The following is a 15,823-nucleotide window of genomic DNA, read 5'->3' on the forward strand; positions in this document are numbered from 1 at the left end:
CAAGACCAGGCAATTTATAATGATTATAAATGTACTTGGCCCATGGTTCTGGAAGCTGGGAAGTCCAAGAATGTGTTGGATAAGGGCATTCTTGCTGTTTTGTAACATGGTGGATGGTGTCACATAGAGAGGCAGAGCAAGTATACTAGTGTGAGTTTCTTTTCCTCTTCTTATGCAGCCACTAATACCACCATGGGGGCCCCACTCTCATGACTTCATCTAATCCTAATTACTCTCCAAAAGCCCACATCCAAATACCATAAACATATGTATCTGCGGATTAAGTTTCCAACACATGAATTTTGAGGGGTCACATATGATCCATAGCACTCCTCATCGGGGGAAAGCTTGCTGCCATATAACCAACTTTCAAGCCAACCATTAGAACACAACTGAAAGGCAAAGACAATGAACATTCCCCTTAATTTAAACATACCGTGTGGTTAGTATTTTTCTTTCAGGAATTCAGAGTTGTCAAAGGAAAGAAAAGAGGCCATTTGTGTCAGCTGTAAAGGCACATGGCATTCAATAATAATTAACTTTATTTTTACAATGTCACAGTCTCTCTACTAGAGCTCAAAGTGCATCAATTTATTGTAATTCTCACCACAGTTAGATATTAGGTATGAGAATTATTTCCATTTTCACAGAAATGGAGGCTGGCAGAAATTAAGTTACCAGTTAATGGTGGAGTTGGGCCTAGAATCAAGGTCCAGCTGGCCTCAAAACCCTCTCTATTCTGACTTTCTTTGAATACAAAGAGCATTTATTTCTTGATATAATGGGAAAAACAAGGAGACTTATCTGCAGACAGTCCATCAGACCCCATACACTCATGGGAACAGTGGGTTAAAAGCTGCTGTTAGAACCAAGAGCTGACCATTGGAGGCAATGCAAGGCTATTCTTGTCTTTGACAAGAGTTACTTTGGTGTATGGTAAGGTAGACTCCTCCCTGGGTTGCTTTTAAGAGCAAAAGGAAGAATGAACACTACAAGAGTAGACAAATGTTTTGATGAATTTTGTTATAAAAGACAGTTGAGAATTTGACTGGTGTCTAGAGAGAGATGTGGAATCAAGGAAGGATTTTGTTCTTCTTAAAGATATGAAATTAGTATGTTGTACATAGCTGGGAATGGCCTAGGACAAAGGAAAGCAAAGTGGAAAAGGGAAAAAACCATGTGAATGTGTCTGACCCGCAATGGAGTTGGCCTTGGATGGAGTACAGATGATTCATTCATAGCAACAGGAGAGCTGGAGAGTCAATAAACCAGGCCAACATAGACTGATTGTTGAGATGCACCAAGGTCCACTTGAGTTAAGTTTTATTTTTAACAATTGAACAGCATGATTTTTGAATCTCCAATCATGTTTTACTGAGTACAGACAGAAAGAAAGAAGAGAATTAGATTTTACCAGAATTGTGGGGCAGAGGGTTGTTGTTTATTTTTTAGGTAAAGTATGGAAAGAGAGAGGAACATGAATTTGAGGGTAAATGTGAGAAATAATAGCAATGAATCTGAAAACTAAGATCATAAAGACAGTGAGAGACAGAGAAAAGGTCATGGAAGAGGTAAATTATAGATGTTGTTAGGATCAAGAAGACACCAGGGTAAGACAACAGAGGCAATAAACTAGGATGGTAGGAAGTGGTGGTTGGAGAGCAGAATGCTTGACATTGACATTAAGAATGGTGTTTCTATGAAAATAGGTGGCTAGCCTGGTGGAGAAGGTCAAGGATAGGAGAGGATGTCATAGTTGAGAGACCAGAGTGTGAGAAGAATCCACTATGTCCATATGGAAAAAAACCGAGAATTTCCATGGGAATGTTATTGGGGCAACTGACAGTGAGCCACATGCCAATCCCTTCCAAGAAGGAGTAGAATAACTGAAGAGTTTGTGGATGGAAGAAATAAAGAGTGGCAAATAATATGGTCTATTCAAGGAGAGTCAGATTTCAGAGCAAGAAATTAAAAAAAAAACAAAAAAACATTGAGAGGAGGACTGAAGATCAGAAGATTTTGCCAGTAATGAACCATGAATTGCAAAGAGCAAATGGAAAGATTCTAGGAGGTGGAATAGGAAGGAGTAATATGTGCAAATCACTCAAGCATATTTGATTATTGGATTTTGGAGATTTGATTATCAGGAGCGGGACAACAGAAGAGGATGGAGAGATAGGCTAAGCAGTTCAAGAATGGCTGCCTTGGTGGAGGACGGCCCCACCTCCCTCAGCTCAAGAGCAATGCTGGCTGAAGTGCTTCTTTCTGTCCTCCATGGGATTTGGAAACTGAAAGCTGCGAGTGGAAAACCCGGGGTGGCTAAAATTGTACTGGTTGAAAACTCATTGTTACAGATCTGGGCTGCTGTGGCTGGTGCTCTAATCATTTTGAGACATTGGACCTTTTGAGACAACAGTGTGGACTGTTGCCTTTCCAACTGTCAGTCCTCCAAAAAACGGAGAAAAGACATCCATGCTTACTCCTTCCTTGCCCTTGACCCCTCCTCGGGGTTATCAGCTGTGAGGTTCTGTCTCCAGGGTAAGTCCTAAAATACCCGGGCCCTGCCTGGCAGAGCAGTTACAGCCAGTCCTGGGGGGAAATACACAATGCATCTGTCCATATTATCCAGGCCATTGACCCAGAGAGGAAGATTCCCATAATGTGACACTAATGACTTTATGTCTCTCAGACCCTAACTTCTGTATACAGAAGTTACATCCTGTATTTGAAACCTATTAAGAATCAATGGAGCAGTGCTCCCCTTCCCACCGCAATCACAGCGCTGTGAAGTCCTCCATAATTGCTTCCCTACCTGAGAAGTTGACATCGTATTATTTCATCTTGTTGAACCAGGTGGTTTCTTAAGAGGAGGAAGTAATGTTTGGACTGGAGTTAGAATATAGGTTCAAAAAGGAGAAATCATGCAGCGTAATTAAGCTCCTCCTCCCTTGTTGCAAGACAAAATTCAAGCTCTGAAAATACAACACCTCTCAAGAAGTCCCAGAACAATTGGAAGAGAGCAAATGCAATACATAAGAGCAGGGAATAGTTTTTGAACAGGTTATGCTCTAATTATTAATAAATGAGCAAAGGATTTGGAGCGGGGGAAAACAACCTCCAACAGGGAGTCGGAAGGCAGCGCGCGCGCCGCTGCAGAGCATGACAGCCACGGTCGCTTAGCAACAGACGGGGATGCGCGCGGGATGCCCCGCAGGGTGTGAGCTGGTGCCTGGCGCAGCAGCAGCAGGTGCCGCGCATTCCCAAGCCTTCCGGATCTCTGGAAAACTTTGAGGTTTCTCAGCGCTGGAGTGTCCGCGCCGGGCCCAGCCGACACAGGGATGCGCCCAGACGGCTGAGGGTAGACGATGGATCCACGAGCCCGCGCACCCCGCGGGGAAAACAGCAGATTAGGCTTAGCGCCCGCAGAAAGTTATCGCGCATCTGCTAGTACCTGGAAGATGCATGATCCCTGGGCCGAATTGCCCCCAAATTTCTTTGTCAATTCCTTACCTTCAGTGGATCCAGCGGTCCAAGTCCCTAATGGACTCTGGTTCACGGATTCTGATAATGAGAGAGAGAAACCCAGGCTTTTCTAAGGGACTTGCTTGTTAGCTGATGCCTAATCGATTTGCCCTGAATGGTCGCGCTTCAGTTTTTGTTCTGCCTTTCTTCTTCCCCCAGACAGTGAGTTTGTGGACGCCTCCCCCGAGTCTTACAGCCCGGAGGAGTTAGGTAAGTCTTTAAAATTTAATTTCTTTTTTCTTTTCTTTTCTTTTCTTTTTTTTCTTTTTCTTTTTTTTTTCTGGAAGAAATCCCGCGGAGGGATGGATAGAAAGTGTCAAGGACACTGGGCGGCACGCACGCTCCATTCTTGGACAGAATGGCCTTTTCTAGCGTGTGCTTCGGGGTAGCGGGGTAAGAGTCCACGTGCAGTGTGTGTGTGTGTGTGTGTGTGTGTGTGTGTGTGTGTGTGTGTGTGTGTGTGTGGTGTGGTGTGTCCGTCCGTCTGTCCGTCCCCAGATCAGTGGTGATGCTAAAGCAGCATGGAACATAAAACTTCCAGACCTGTGACTGATCTGCCTGTACTGATCTGCCTGGAAGGACCCGGTGGTGGGCGATTCTGCCTTGCCAAAGTACTTGCCTGAGAGGGACATGGTGTGGGTAGTCCTTACCCTGAATTTAAAGAAGTCAAAGGCCTCCAAAGGGCAGTATTGTCGTTAAACCACAGGACCTGGGAGCCGCCTTCCCCCCTGATAGCTATTCTTCATTTGGTTTCCAGGTATTTTGGACTAGGTCATTCCATGCTCCTCTGCCTGTGGCTGTAAGAGATTTTGGCAGGTGAATGGTGACATTTGTCGAAGGCAGAGTGTGTGAAGAGAGGGAAATTTGCACCAGTCAGGATCCTTCTGAGCATTCCTGCTCTCCTGTCTTACTGGTGGCCTAGTGTGGTTGCCTTTTTTCTTTTTCTGTTCTCAGGGATAGGTTTAGCTGCTATCACCTGATCTGTCAAGTCTGTCCTAGCTGTTCTCTTATGACCAGCTGAAAATCTTGACTTCCTACCATGAAATGAAAGTATTTTTTTTAAAAAAATGGTATAAATGGCAGTAAAGGAGAAGAGAAATTGTCCACAGCAATTGAAAAATTTTACTCACTGAAATATTCTCAGCATTGGGCACCTTGTTTCTGGTCAGCCTCTTAGCCTGGGCTGTATGTTCTTATCCAGTTCCACATCATCTCAAGTAAAATTCCACCTTGGCAACAATTCTAATTTATTTCCAGGAACCTCGCACTTAAAATAGGTCTGGATCAAGAGTGGCACTCTGAGGTAAGGAAGAGTACCTTGTTTATTCAGAAACGTGTTTCTGACAAGTTGTGAGGCAATCATGTCTCTGTTAATGGAATTGTACATTACATGCTATCTGTTAAAGGCACACCATAGTGAATCTTTATAAAATGAAAAGAACATCTGAACCATAACTATGCATGACGTGATTTATTAGAGAGGAAGTACTTGGTGATCAGCTCCCTGCATGTGTAATTGTGTACTGATAATACCAGCGTTGACATTCCATGGTGTGACAGAAGCTATTTGGTCCTTTTAGATCACAGATGAGCATAAGCAATGGCAGAATGTCTTTCTCTGAAAGACCCAACTATCTAACTACTTAATGGTTTGCATTGCAGAATGATTTATGTATAAGAAAGGTCCAGGTGTTTGACCCTCTTTAATTTCCATATCTCCCTCTGAGATTAACAGTCTAGACTGCCCAGCATAGGCACTGATAAATAGAGGGAGCTCTGCAAATTAGCAGTAAATATTAAGAAAGTGATGTTTTTTTTTTTCCTTTTTAGTTTAGAGAGCAAGAAAACAACCTTTTTTTTTCATGTGGGAAAAAACAGATTTGGCTATAACAAAATAGTATAGATTGGGTAGTTTTTTGGTTTTGTTTTTATTCTTATTTTTTGTAATTGTAGATGGACAGCATACCTTTATTTTATTTGTTATGTGGTACTAAGTGTCACACACATGCTAGGCAAGCACTCTACCACATAGCAATAACCCCAGCCCGTAGAATGGGTAGTTTTTAAACAACAGAAATTTGTTGGTTCTGGTTGTCAGGTAACCTCTTAGGTATTTTCCAGTTCTAGATTCCTAAGATGCTGTGATGGTCTATATAAGCCAAAAGAGGCCCCTTGCCATCTGATATTCATTGTGTATAATCGTGTGCCTTTCCATTTGAGTACATGGTATCTCTCTTTGGGGAAAGGGTTGACAGAGGAGTCTTCTGAGAGAGAATGCATTTTTTTCTACGCTATTCAGGTCAAAGAGGGAGCTCACATTTATCTCTTGGAAAGAGGATGATAGTTTTTGGTGCTTTTCTTAGACACACAGCAGGAAAAAATGCCTCTTATAGCAGTTAATGAGGTTGTCCAGTAGCCATCTTTTAGGAGCACAGGTGCACATAGGTTTAGTCGTGGCTAGAATATAAGAAGAGGTAAAGAAAAGTTAAAGGAAAATTGTTTATTCACAACACTGTCTACATTCGATGCATGGGTTTTCCACACTAAGCAGTTGTTCAAATCTATGCAAACATCAGCCGGGTGTCCTACAGTTTAATTAAATTCAGGCATTCCACCAAGTTTGTGAAGACTCCACAGGTTAAGGACTCTGTTAAAGCTCTCTCCTACTTTAAATGCCAATTGTAAGTAGTGGTTCCCCTCATTCACCACACCTCTGACAGACTTGGCTAAAAATCAGAGATTCCCACAACCTTCTCCTGAAGGATACAAATCAACCGCCAGAGAAAGAGAGAGAGAAGGCAAGATCTGTGTGGGTCCCAAGCACAGGAGCTTCCATCAGGTAGGATTAGGGTGATTCACCCTCCTAGCACATGGATGTGATGACCAACCCAGAAACTTTCCAAACTTCTTCATTTACGATTCTTATGTAGGTACCATTATGTGGTACTGAATACATTGGCCACTAGTGAAGTCTCTAGCCCTTTCTCCTCCCCAGAGGTCAGATTGGGGTGGGAGTGCATTGGAAAGAGTTGTGTTCATCTGAAAGCTTCTCTGCAACTAACCTAGTCTCCAAAATAGGTAGTTGAAGATGGTGATCAGGCCAACTGAATTAGTGACTTGTCCCTGGTGTGGCACGTGGAATGGTTTTCCATCTGGATCCTTTGGTGACAGTCCCCTAGTTTCTTGCTGCTTGATTGGTAGTCTAATTCACTTCTGAATTTTTATAGCAGTCTCCTAACAAATTATGAAAGGCTCCTTGGGGGATTTGTTCTCAGTGTTATACCAATATCATATAATGAAATTAAGTCACAAAAACAGGAGTTTTTGAAGAGGCAGTAGGAAAAGGAAATGTCTCTGGATGAATGCATACTGAAGGCCACTGTGATGGCGAGTCAAGAAGCAATGACCTCTTTCCTGTGGCCCATTTTCTAAAGAGGCAAAGCACATACCTTTCCACAGCTTTTCTGTCTCTACTTAGATGCGGTGGATCTCTAAGGGGTTAGAAAGAGTGCATGGAGAGTTGGGATGAACCCAGATATTATCATGGTTACCCCTGTGTCCCGACCGGCAGGACACATCAACAAGGGCAGCGAACCTAGGTGGGGAGGAATGAAGGGACAAGAGACACGAGGGATGACAGCAAGACAGGAGTTCTGATCAAGCTGCAAATTTTTATTGTTCACACAGAGGTATTTATATGCTGGGGATAGGGAAGCTCTCCTATTGGCAGTTGCTGGGCGTAGGTTGTGAAACTGCCAGAGGTGAGATAATCCGCAAGATGGCCGCATGCTGTTTCTTGTAAAGGTCAGGCTGTTCTTAGAAGGAGAACTTCCTTCTAGCCCCCGACACCCCTGTTTAATAACCTTCATTGACTCTCCCCTACCTGGAGAATAGACATCTGGTTTAGTATAGGAGGACCTCCAGGGTCTGCATCAACCCTATGCAATATAAACTTCTAGTTACACTGGGAATAGTCTTCTGAATGAGGCTTTGTTCCTTCTACCTGCATACCCTTCCTCCCCCTTCTCCCTTCTCATATGGTTAGCTTTGACCCATCCTTCAATACTGACCCCATGTGTCATGACTTCTTAGTGGTTCTCAATTTGGCTGAATATTAAAACCAGGAAGAGCTCTTAAAAGTCTTTTGACCGGGTCAAAACTCTGAACCAACCCATCACAATCCTTGGGGTCTGGGCCAAAGTATAAGTATTATTGTTGTCATTTTTAAATCAATCTCAAGTGATTGTTGTGTGCAGCCATGGTCACATACCACGGCACTGGATAGTGACCACCACACTCTTCTTTATAAATGTAGCAGCTGACATAGTGCCTGGCACATGGGAAATCTGCAGTGAATGCTTATTGAATGAGAGAGTGAAGGAGCCATTGCTGAGCTGCTTTGCCTTTTTAAAAGTTACATTTCTGAGATTTCCTCCTCTACTGGTTTTAACAGTGCCTTGAGGACTAGATCCTTTAACTTGTGACTTGTATTAACTCCTTTATTCATTCCTTGGTTTTATTCAGTTTGTTTTATTTTTTAATTAAAGTTTAAAACTTTAATTTGTTTCATATAAAAGTAATACCTGATTATTTTAGAAAATTTGTATATTAGGAAGAATAGGAAAAAAACCTACTCACACTATCTAGAAGCAAACTGGTCCCTTATTTCCTTAACTTTTCCTAATTTGTTGTCCTTTGGGGTTGCTTGACCCCTGGCATGCCTGAGCAAGCTCAATTGATGATCTTTACTCAGAGCCTGCAAACTACCCTCTGAGAGTCAGAAGAGGAGTGTCCCATGAGAACTGCATTCTTGGGAGCCATGGGGGTTAACTCTCTGAGGACCAATATATCATGAGAAAGAGTTGTCTTGTTCTATTCTTGCCTTCCTCATTTAGGCAGGATGTCTGGGTCTTATCAGAAAAAAAATTATAACATTTACGTAACTTCTTTAAAATAATCACTTAAATGTTTGCCAGTCACTCCCCTACTACCCCACACTTCTAAAATATGGGATGAAGTCGTAGCTCTAGATAATTGTGTTTATGTCTTACTCAGGATAGCTAAACTCAAATGTCAGTGATTTAACACAGCAAAGGCTGTGTTTCTTTCTGGTGTTATATTCTAGCACTGGATTAAGAAGGGCTCTACTCCATGTGGTCATGGAAGCTCCTGGCTTCTCCATCCCCTGGTTTCACCGTCTTCCATGGGCTCGGATTCTTTCAATGCCTGCTTTGTATCTATTTAGAAGAAAGGGGAATCTGATGAGCTAGAAAAAAATATGCTCAACCTTGCTTATCTCAGCCTGGAGATAAATACTTCCTTGCCAGTATATTCCAAAGGTGAGAACTATTCCTGTAGCCTTACCCAGTTGGATGGGACTGGGAAATACAGCAATGTTCCGGAAAGAAGAGAACACATACATTGGTGCTCACTGGCAGTCTCTCCCACCTAAATTTCTCTTATTGCTCAAACCACCATGACTCTTGGCCTCATTGTGGCCATGTAAGTACTGGGCTCTTTTGGGGGTACACATTGAGTTGCTTCAACAAAAGGCAGAATGACAAATACTTAACCAAACTACAGGTTAATTTTTGTTTCACTTAGAGCACAAGCAATCCAAGGCTGATATGGTAGTGTCATGGTGCTTCATACCCTCAAATGTAGTTTCCAGGCACTGGTGTAAAATGGTTGGGTAGAGTAGAGGGAAGACTAGTAATCTTAACAAAGTATGTCTTAGTGGTTAAGAGTGTGGATCCAGGTACCTACTGTGTGGGTTTGAGTATTAGCTCCATTTCTTAGTTGCTTTTTGACCATGGGCAATTTACGTAATCTGTGTCTCCATTTCACAATCTGTAAGATCATGCCCCAGATATTTTCAGAGGCATTTCCAGGGTCACTCACTACTTTTGTCACTCTGCTCTGTGCCATGGAAAACTTACCCTTTACAATGCATCCTCTGGCTTCCTGTTGGCTTTGGCTAGTGAGAGGTACTGGCAGGATATGTGATAGTGGCAAGAAAGACAGACATCAGGGTATTTATTCCCTGTCTTTCAAGCTGAGGGATGGTATGGCTGTATGGTTGTACTGAAGGCCATACCTCCTATAGAGTAGTCTTTTCTTATAGCGTTCAGTCATGCTGTATTCTTGGGATATTATTAGGATTTATTAAGAGAATTGGCTCACACAACATTCTGCAAGCTGGAGACCTGGGAAGTCAGTGGGGTGACTCTGAGTCTGATAGCCTCAAAACTAGGCAGGCTGATGGTGTCACTTTGACAGTCTGAGGCCAAAAGCCTGAAAATGGGGTTGGGAATCCAGGGTAGGAAGCTAGGGAACAGAAACTCCAATGCAATTTCCAGAATCCAAAGGCTGGAGAACCTGGCATTCTGGCACTCAAGATATCCAGCTCCATAGACAGAGCAAGAATTTGCTTTTCCTTCACCTTTTTTTTTTCAGCAGTTTCCCTAGCCAATTGAATGGTACCTGCCTACACTGAGAGCATATCTTCCATTCTGAGCCCCAATCTCCTCTGAAAACATCCTCACAGATACACCAGAAAAAAAGTGCTCAACCAACTATCTTAAGCATCCCTTAATTCAGTCAAGTTGAGACCTAAAATTAACCATCTCAGGGGTGGTAGCAGCTCTGCATTGTGACTAGCCCTGGGGGCTTTCATTGTCTCCTATTGTTTTCCCTTGACTGTACCAATCACACTTTTGTAAGTAGTCACTTCCTTAGGCTCTCATGGATTGCCCCTGTACTGATAGTCTTGACTGATACAATACCAACCTCAGACCATGGTGGTAAGGAATGCCTGAACACAGTAACCACCATTAAATGTTTTTCTGCTTGTATGCAGGTGCTCTGATACCTTCAGGCATGGCCAAAACCTTCTGAAAGATTTAATGTTTGCCATATACATTAAATCATATTGCCACTCTGCCTCTTCCCCACTCTGCGGGGAACAGGATAATGTGTAAAGACTCAAGAGTTGTGAACACATCTGTTCTGAGTCAGATGCTTCCTATATCCAAAGTTTTCTCCCTCCCATTGACATGAAGATGAATAAGGAAAAAGGAACCAGGCTTACCATGCACCTACTCTGTACCAGGAACTTTACACATGTAAACATTACACCAGTTTACCAGTGTGGGATTTACATCCTGTTACCCACATTTGCATTCCAAACAGAACAATTTCCAGGGATTTAGCCTGCCTGCCATCCTTCTCCAGGCCCTAGACATAGCTTCTGATGGGGAGGGAGTTTTCACCCCAGTTCAGCTTTTTCTCAGGATGACTGACAGTGGAAAATTCAATTCCCTTCACAGGAAACCTCACCCTACCACAAGGGTGTGGTCCAGTCTCCTGGCTCCAATAAAACAATCACAGAAGAGTTCAACATTGTTACAGTTCCCCAAATCTGGGCAACTCATTCTCTTCCATGATTGATCTTTTTCCCATTTCATTCTCAGAACAACTCAGTGAAGCAGATGGAGTTATTTTCATTTTATGGAAGAGAAAACAAAAGCTTATAGAAGCTAAATTATTTGCCCAATATTTCACTGCTTATTAGGGTTTAGATTAAATTTATAATCTCTGTCTCTAGATTCAATCTCAGTTTCCTAGGGAGAAAAATTTGCAAACTGTCTTCCTCCCTGGGGAGATTCTTTGTGTGTTGAGTAAGTAGTATATGTAAAATTTAGTTGGTTCTCTGTACCTGTGGGTTCTGCATTTGTAGAGTCAACTAACTGTGGATGGAAAATATTTTTCAAAATCAATGGTGTCTGTATTGAACATGTTCAGATTTTTTCTATTATTCCCTAAATAAAAAAGTGCAACAACCATTAACATAGCATTTGCATTGTATTAGGTATTGTAAGTAATCTAGAGATGATTTAAAATTTATGGGTGGATGTGCATAGATTTGCACACCCATGGATTTTGATATCCTAATACAATGGTCCCAGAACCAGTCCCTCATAATTATGGAAGGATGACTTATCCAGCCGAGAGCCTGGCTGTACCTGTCAGTTCAGGACCGTTTTATTGAATAAATGACTGAATAGTAATTGTTTAAAGTTGTATATATTTTGGTTTCTTCAGACTGCCAAATAATAATCAATTTGCAATGGAATTTTCTACAAAGGGATCCAAATCAACAGCCATAAAAACTCTTCTTAGCTCCCTTCATTTCTCTCTCTCTCTCTCTCTCTCTCTCTCTCTCTCTCTCTCTCTCTCTCTCTCTCTCTCTCTCTTTTCTTGTACTCTGCATGGACTTCCCAGAACATGAAACCTCTCATGGTTCCTGGTGGCACTGACCCACTTTCAAAGGAAACAAAACCTTTGCAGTAGCATTTAGAGCAGGGTGATAGAATTCTGGTAGAGTATAGAAATGCAACTTCCAGATGGAGGGCAGATGCACTTGGACATGGGTGTAAAATGAATCACTACTCCCTTAAAATGTGTTTGCAAAATGGTATTATGTCTTGCCCAGGAGGTGAAGTTTGATTTCAAGGAATTGTAGTTGGAAGAAAGAAGGGACTAGGAGGGGGAAATGACAATTCTCAGAGATAAATGATTAACTATCTTGGTTAAAACACAAACAAAACAACAAACGACAAAAAAGAGCGTGGATTTCAGGGATAGAATGCACACACATGCACACACGTGTACACACACACACACACACACACACACACACACGAAGATGGAAATCTTGCCAAAGAGATGTTCATACTAGAAATACGTCGAATTGTAGCTAGTCGTTCCAGAATATCAAACATAAGTGTGACTCCCCATAAAGTGATATTTCACTTATTGTTAAGTGTGCTGGGACTCAGAGAAAAGTGTGAATAACCAGCTTGATGGCTTCAAGGATGCTATGATTATGGTTTCTGGGTCACATTCTTCCTGGATGATCATTCTGGAATATTTCCCGTTTGGTTCTGTTTCTCCCACTCTCACAGCAGTTTTACCCGGGGTGGACATGTTGACTTGAGTCGATGTCACTTGTTTGTCTCTCTCTCACCCCTCCTCTTTCCCTGCTTCTCCTCTGCTCTCTGTCTTTGTCTCTGCCTCTGTTTCCACGGCAGTCTCCTCCCCTGCTTCCTCCAGTTGCTCCCTCCTTTCTTTTCCCATCTTCAGTTGGAATATAGACAGCACAGGCTTGCCTTCGAGGGCCCTCTGCCAGAAAATGGAACAGGTCAAATTATGAAAGGGGATAAAAAAAAGAGTGTAACTTGGCAAAATGGAGGAAACAGATGTTCCGGGATGGTTTTGCTGTCTCTGGCTGTCTGCTGCCTGCTGAGAGGCCCCTCTTCAGGATTGCTAGAAATGAAAGTTTACCACCATGGCACATATGGGTGGTTATTATAGTGTCAAAATATATATATATGTTTTTATTTTGGCTTAATGCTCTTCTCCCGTGACCTTTGTTCCCTCAAATCTATCTTTGGCAAGATTACTGGCTGACCACCTGGTAGTAGTATTATTTTCAACTTCTCAGAGCTTTAAAAAAAAAAAAGAAAAAGAAAAAGAAAAAGAAACTGCTGGGAAGAGTGGAAGTCAAAGCTACTTTCAGGTCACTCACTGTTCAAGAATAAATATTTTAAGGAAACTTCAGGTTTTAAGAAAACAGAGGAGAGAACTGTGGGAGTGGACCCTGGTCTGGAATGATCATCCGGAAGTCCATGGTGGGGGAGGGAGGAGAGCCAAGTAAGGATCTTGCTGGGACCTCTGAACCAGCCTGGGCTCCTTCGTTTCTATCTCCTAAAGGTTTTCTGTGCACTGGCTGTTGACCATAAAGAATGTTCATTATTGCTGCCCTTGGGGTTGGCCAATCCAAGAGCTTAGATTTCCTCCTCCTTTTTTTTTTTTAAAAAAAATAATAATCTATTACCTCTCTGACTCTAAAAGCCATGCTCCCCCCCCCTCCCCCGCCAAACACACACTGACTCAAAGGAAGAGTCTAATCTGGGGATTTGCTAAGGACTGAGGACTAAGACAACCAGTTTTATGTCTCTGTTGGACCCTTATGTGGGTTATCCCCAGGAGACCACCCGCAGCCTCCATCTACAGTGGTCCCTTCTCATCCTGTAGAAGTGACAAACCATCTACATTTAATAATATTTGCATCCTACTGGGGATTTCTTTCTCCCCTTCCCCTCTCCCCATCACTTTCAATCATGACTCATTTCCCTGAAGGCCATGCCATTTCTCCTCTGCTCTTGGGTTCAGGTGTCATTGCAAAAGGAGAAAAGGAAAAAGGAAATCAACTATAAACGTGCAAAGCCAGAGCCACCACAAAACCAAAGAAAGGCCATCAAAAAAATTAGAAAAAGGAATTTGCTCTAGGTGGATGAAGAACAGAATCAGTACTTCTAGCTTAGTGAATAGAATGAAAGCTAGATTTTAGCCCCTCTCCCTTCCCCTCTCTACTCCCCTGTCTCATTCATTCCCATTCACTCACTTAGCATTGTGCAATGGACAGCCTACACAACTGACCATCATAATCCTGATTACCCAGTTCCAGACTTCTCATCTGTATTTCTTCCCTTTTCAAGGAACTCTTTCAGTGTTGTGTAAATTTTCCTTTGAATATGTTTTTTAAAACAAATTTCCCCTCAATTATTTAAATGGTGGGATTTACATTTCGCAAGATCTCCTTATAAAAAAAACATCTAAAACTTGAAATATTAATGCCAATAATTTACCAAAATTTGTTTGCTCCAGTTCAAATGACATCATTAAATACATTATAATAAAAAGATGAAAATTTGTTGGGTGTTTTCCATGTACTAGGTATCTCCTTAAGAAGTTACATATTATCTCCAAAAATTTGATGAGCCAGACACTATTACTTCCCTCCCTATAAGATGGAGAATTGCCGCTTCGACCTGTTAGATAACTTGCCAAGTCACCATGGTTAGTAGTAGAGCTAGGACTTCAGGGCAAACCTATTCTCTATTGCTGGGATTCTTAACACCATCATCAACTCCAGAACAAGACACCAGAACACCTGATTCTCAATAGCAGAGTTTTGAACCATAATCTGACTACAAAGGATAGGCTGGCTCAGCTACAACACCACCCATCCTGTGCCACACACTGCAAGTAGGCTCAGGAACACAAGGTGAACAGATTCAATCCTTCCCTCAAAGAACTGGTGACCTAACTCAAGAGAGAAAGACCCATGTGCAGATCAAATTTACAGCATGGAACCCTGGCTCTTTCAGGCCAATGGGCACTAACCAACTATGTGAACTTGGGCAGGGTGTCTAACCCTGTGGGTTTGGGGTTTCTCATGTTTGATAAAGGAATTCAAGTACTGTCACGTGCCGCACAAGAGCACATCTACAATGCTGGCCCCATAACATTATAATGGAGCTAAAAATTCCTGTCTCCTAGTATCATTATGGCTGTCTAAAGTCATAGAGCAACACATTATTCACAGGTTTATAGTAGCGTTGGTACAAACATTCCTGTTTAGATATGTTTAGATACTCCAATACTCATCATTGTGTCAAAATTGCCTGTGGTATTCAGCATGCTAACATGCTGTGTGTGTGTGTACAGCCTAGGAGCAGATAAGTTGGGTGTGCAGTAGGTTAGTTAGTAAGGCCCACACGATGATGAAATCACCTGAAAAGATATTTCTCAGAATGTATCCCCATGTTAGGTGATATAAGACCAGGGAAAGGTGCCGTAGTTTATGCCTGTAATCTCAGTGATTTAGGAGACTACAGGAGGAGGATTGCAAGTTCAAGGCCAATCTCAGCATTTTAGCAAGGCTCCAAGCATCTTAGTGAGACTGTCTCAAAAAGTTAAAATAAATAAATAAATAAATAAAAAGATTTGGAAGTGTAGCTCAGTGAAAAGCAGTCCTGGTTTAATTTCCTGTCCTCCCCCAAAACAAAACAAAGCAAAACAAACAAAAGTGATATGACTGTACCTACTTCATAGGGTTATTGGGAGGGATTGAGTTAATACATGCAAAGTTCTTAGTACACAGTGAGCACTCCCTGAGTAATTGCAATTGTTATTCTGGTGAGTGCAAGGGGGCATAGGTCTCTGGAGAAGAGGAACCAATTTGAGCTATGGAGGTCCAGGGGAGGCCAGGCAGGCTTCCTGGATGAGATCCATTCTTCACAGTGTGACCAGCAAGAGCAAATGGCACAGGGCATGAACAGCACCAGGTGCTCCTGAGAACAACTAGTGGCAGCGACAGTGAGCTCATCTATGCTCAAGCACAGGAATAATCCATGAAGCTGAGTCTCCTCCCTCACCTAATCCTGGATTAGCA

The 15,823-nt window shown here is 42.3% G+C and overlaps 1 protein-coding gene across 1 annotated transcript in view; it reads left to right on the forward strand.

Moving 5' to 3' along the window:
• Amotl1 (angiomotin like 1) overlaps positions 1–15,823 on the forward strand; it is a 130,189-nt gene that overhangs the window by 8,139 nt on the left and 106,227 nt on the right. Inside the window, exon 2 of the mRNA XM_078046885.1 lies at positions 3,682–3,732. Coding sequence (XP_077903011.1) covers positions 3,682–3,732 — 51 coding nt within the window. The remainder of the gene's footprint in view (positions 1–3,681; positions 3,733–15,823) is intronic.

This window comes from Ictidomys tridecemlineatus, chromosome 4, assembly GCF_052094955.1.
Source record: "Ictidomys tridecemlineatus isolate mIctTri1 chromosome 4, mIctTri1.hap1, whole genome shotgun sequence".
NCBI classification, from domain to species: domain Eukaryota; kingdom Metazoa; phylum Chordata; class Mammalia; order Rodentia; family Sciuridae; genus Ictidomys; species Ictidomys tridecemlineatus.